Raw genomic sequence first — 4,621 nt, 5'->3', positions numbered from 1 at the left:
TCTTGCCTCTGTGACGCCCAGTGAGGATGATCAAGACGGAGCCAGGAAGGATGCTAGCTCGAAGTTTCCTCACATGCTGGCTGAAGTGTTTCTTGCCATGGCGCAAGAGCTTTCGGGGCACATCTTCAGTAGGGTAGTATCTAGGCATTTTTCGAAGCTTCACCACCGGGCTACCTCCATTCTTGTCCCCACCGACCGGTTTTATGATCGTAGCAAAAACTTACTCCTTTTTCTTCTCAACCTTTGACTTAGCAGCTGGGTACTTTCTCTTGTACAAAGCCTTTCTGGAATAGATGGCAGATCGGGAGTATCTACCAATTCTTCTAACCAGGACAGGATTTCGGCTGCAGTGGGGCTGCACCTTCTTGGATTTTTTTGCCTTCTTCACCTTATCTTTTTTCCAGTACCACTGGCAGAAGCCGTCTGGACTTTGGGTTTCTTCTCTTTAGTGTCTGGCTTCTCAGTTTTTTCACCCGCCATCTTGCGAGATGGGAAAGAGCCTTATATTTTAATTTCATAAGTGAATTTTCATTTTGCCATTTCCAGAGAGAGATTTTTGTTGTTGTTTTGTTTTGTTGTTTTAGGTATTAAACCCTGGGTCTTATGTATGCTAGACACTCTATGACTGAGCTGTGTCCTCATCCCAAGTTTTGTTTTTTTTTCCTTTTTAAGTTATTTATTTATTTGGTACAAGGTCTTATTATGCAGCTTGGACTTGTAGTGATCCTCCTGTCTCAGCCTCCCCAGTGCTGGGATTATAGGTGTGTGCCACCATACCTGGTTTTGGTGGCTGACATGGTGGGTAACAAGGCCGCCATGTGGTGCCAGAAATTGAACCTGTGCTGAGCAGTTTGGCAGCTTTTGAAATCAGGATGCTTAGTTCTCTTAGGCCAGTCATATCCCCAGATGTTTTGTTTATGGTGCTGAGGCTCAGCTATGGGCTGAGCACACACTGTACTAGTAAGCAACACCCCAAGCCCTCCCAAAAGGTTTTCTTTCTCCAGCCTGCTGGCAACATTCTATGAAGAAGAAAACTGGTGTTCTCAATATTCAGTTAGAAGTTTTCATTTATCCCAGTTTTTTAAGTGCTTCCTCTAATCTGTGCCCAGTATCCCTTTAGAGAGTAGGTCTTCAATCTTCTATTTCAGATGTAGTTTGGGAAGTTGCTTGGCCTTTCAGTTAAGGAATGAGTATCTCAAGAGTCCAGTACATTAAGTTTTCAGCCAGTTCCTCTCGAGCCACCCCCTGCCCCATTTACCTATGTTATGAATTAGGCAGCTTCTTGGTGTTTCCCCTGGCTGATTTGGGTGTTTTAGGGCTCTTCTAAGTCAGTCACCACTCTCTTTGCTTTTCAGTTCCTGGAATTTTGTCACTGTTGCCTTCTCTCCCTTCCCATGCATTGAGTTTTAGAAAAGTGCAGAGGAAAGAGTATATGCAGTAGGCCAGCACTAGGTTAGTGTCCACTTGTCTCTTTCCATTTCACTTCTCTGAAGGGACATTTTTTGCTCCTGCCCTTTTCCTCCCTTACTCTCCCCTCTTCTCAAGTAACAACTTTGGACTTTTGAAACTGGATTCACTACAGTGGCATTTCGTTGAGAAAAAAAATGGATTTTAGTACAGCTATTTTTTACTGACTAGCTGTATTGGGGCAACTAATTTAACCATATTATACCTACCACAGATATTTTGTAAATTAAAGGAGAAACAAGTTCTATCCACATGTGTGCTTTTCTTATTTTTCAGGCAGTGCTATTCATAAGATGATTGTAGACAGGCAATACATGGGTGTGTCTAAGCGGAAGTGTATTGTGTGGGGTGTGGCCTTTTTATCTGACGGCACTGTCATAAGCGTGGACTCTGCGGGGAAAGTCCAGTTCTGGGATTCTGCTACGGGGACACTTGTCAAGAGCCATCTCATCGCAAATGCTGATGTACAGTCCATTGCTGTTGCTGATGTAAGTATATGCCCTGCCTTTGAGTGGTTGATAGGCCACTTAGGTGGTGATTGATACCTGACAAACATTCTTTCATGATCCAGATGGTGTACTGGAGAAGATAAGGGTCCACATCATTTCTGTGGACCTAACCATTAGAGAGTATTGTGTAAAAGTTCTGGTACTGTAAGGGATTTGCTCAGACTCCCCTCTCTTTAATCCAGTCTGCTTGTATAGAAAGAGCACAAGCAGCCAGGTGTGGTGGCACACTGTAATCCCAGCACTCAGGAGGCTGAGGTAGAAGGATAGCCATGAGTTTGAGGCCAGCCTGAGCTACACAGTGAGACTCTGCCTCAAACAAAACAAAACAAAAAAGTGGGCACAGCAGCCTAGAGAAGACTCTTGAGAAGTGCTGTTTCCACTCTATGGTTGCTATTCTGTTTCTTGTTTAGAGTCATTAGCAAATAACTTCATATTTGGGGAAAGCTCATTTTTGCTATTTTAATGAACCCAGGGCCACAGATGTAGCTTAGTAACACAGTTCCTGCCTGGCAAGCTCAAGGTTGAGTTCTATTCCTGTTTCCAAAAGGACAAAAGTAAGTCCAGATTTGTGCTGAAGAAGCATGCTTCCTTCATTTTAGTAACATGAATTCTAATTCAGAAATTCAGAAGCGGGGCTGGTGAGATGGCTCAGTGGTCTAAAGCACCTACTTAGAACAAGCTCAGCAAAGCACAGGGACCACGGTTCAATCCCCCAGCAGCACATGCCAGCCAGCCCTGCCCCCTGGTGGGCTGAGCTGGCCACACACACACACACACACACACACACATAAATAAATAAATAAAATTTTAAAAAAAACACATTAAAAAAAAAAGAAATTCAGAAGCTTTTAGCTCACTTAGCAGTGAGGCAGGGAAAGTGGCTTTGAGATTTCTTGGGTAGATTCTGTATTTTTTTTATTTTATTTATTTATTTATTTTTTGCAGAACTGGGGATTGAACTCAGACCCTTGCACTTGCCAGGGAAGTGCTTATTCTATTGAGCCATCTCCTTAGCCCTTTAAATAATTTTTTAAAACTGATTTACTATGAATATTACATGCTTTCCTATGTGAACGTCCAATTTTTCCTGTAGCAGTCATGCCTTCTTTGTTTTGCCTGTAAAACTCCAATCTTATTTCATAGATTTTCTTTTTTTTTTTTTTTTTCTGCACTCTTAGTGATCCTGCTATTTTCAGCTTCCCCAGTGCTGGGATTATAGTCTTTCACCACCACGCCAGGGCTGGTATCAATTGCTGGCTCAGCGCTCCCGGGACGAGACTGGCACAGCATGTGGTGTGGGGGATCAAACCCCAGTCTCTGCACTTGAGTAAACAGGCACTTAGTCCACCGAGCTATTTTGCTGGCCCTCAGAGATTTTCTTAATGTATGTTAAAATTACATATAAGCTGTAGTAGCAGTTGTGTGAGTGAAATGAATAGGAGAAAATTAATCCAAAATTTATTAAGTTTAGTACTGCTTAAATTATAACTACTGGGGCCGGGAGATGACTCAGTGGATTAAGTGCTTCCCTGGCAAGCGCAAGGACCTAAGTTCAATCCCCGCTTCTGCAAAAAAATAAATAAATAAATTATAACTGGGGAGAGGGAGATAGCTTGATGGTCAAGGCACCTGCCTGGCAAGTGCAAGGACTTGAGTTCAATCCTAGGTACTGCATGCTGGGCTGGCCCCAGAACCGTGAGCATGCTGTACTGGCCACTGAAATCAGGCATAGTGGCACACACCTGTAATCCCTGTAAAGTACAGCACCAGGGAGGCTGAGACAGGAGGATCACTACAAGCCCCAGCTGCATAGCGAGACACTGTACCAAATAAGTAGATAAATAATTTTTTTTTTTTTTTTTTTAAGGTAAAACTGGGCTGGTGAGATGGCTCAGTGGTCTAAAGCACCTACTTAGAACAAGCTAAGCCAAGCAAAGCACAGGGACGGCGGTTCAATCCCCCAGCACCACATGCCAGCCAGCCCCGCCCCCTGGTGGGCTGAGCTGGCCACACACACACAAAATAAATAAATAAATAAATTTAAAAAAAAAAAAAATAAAAAAAATAAAGGTAAAACTGCTTAGCTGGTCACAGTAACACCCCTGTGAAAGGCTGAGGTAGAAGAAGCATGAGTTTGAGCCCAGCTTGGGTGATTTAATGACTTAGTGAGATCCTGCCCAAAAAAAGGACTAGAGATGTAATTAATTGTGTAGGCCCTGAACTCATATCCTGGTACCACCAAAAAACAAAAATATAACTAGTCAAAGATATTTCAGAGAATAAGGAAAATATATGTTTACTGTTTTGAAACTTTCTGGAATATAGTATTAAAGAAAAAACTATATTATGGTGAATTGATACAGTATAAAAGTTTATTATAAAAAAAGGACCAAACTGATATATTGGCATATACCTGTAATCTCACTGGAGGAGGAGGACCACAGCTTTTGAGGCCAACCCGGGCAAGTTAGCAAGACCCTATCTCAGAATAAAACAATAAAAAGCTCAGTACTTCCTGAGTTTGATTGCCAGTACTGAAAAAACAAAAAAGGAAAGGAAGAAAGACCAAAACAAACAAACCAAAAAAAAAAAAAAAATCATTATGAAAGGCAAAAGGAGAAACAGTTTTGCTAGTCTTTTTTTTT

At 42.1% G+C, this 4,621-nt stretch overlaps 1 protein-coding gene across 1 annotated transcript in view; it reads left to right on the top strand.

Annotated features, from left to right (window-relative positions):
- The window catches only part of LOC101573528 (U3 small nucleolar RNA-associated protein 4 homolog), a 27,605-nt gene that overhangs the window by 3,335 nt on the left and 19,649 nt on the right, over positions 1–4,621 (top strand). The window contains exon 2 of the mRNA XM_023709195.1: positions 1,744–1,955. Coding sequence (XP_023564963.1) covers positions 1,761–1,955 — 195 coding nt within the window. The 5' untranslated portion in view covers positions 1,744–1,760. The remainder of the gene's footprint in view (positions 1–1,743; positions 1,956–4,621) is intronic.

This window comes from Octodon degus, unplaced genomic scaffold (assembly GCF_000260255.1).
Source record: "Octodon degus isolate 3935 unplaced genomic scaffold, OctDeg1.0 scaffold00011, whole genome shotgun sequence".
Taxonomy (NCBI): Eukaryota; Metazoa; Chordata; class Mammalia; order Rodentia; family Octodontidae; genus Octodon; species Octodon degus.
The sequence above is the reverse complement of the archived record's forward strand: the minus strand, read 5'-3'. Positions and strand labels throughout refer to the sequence as shown.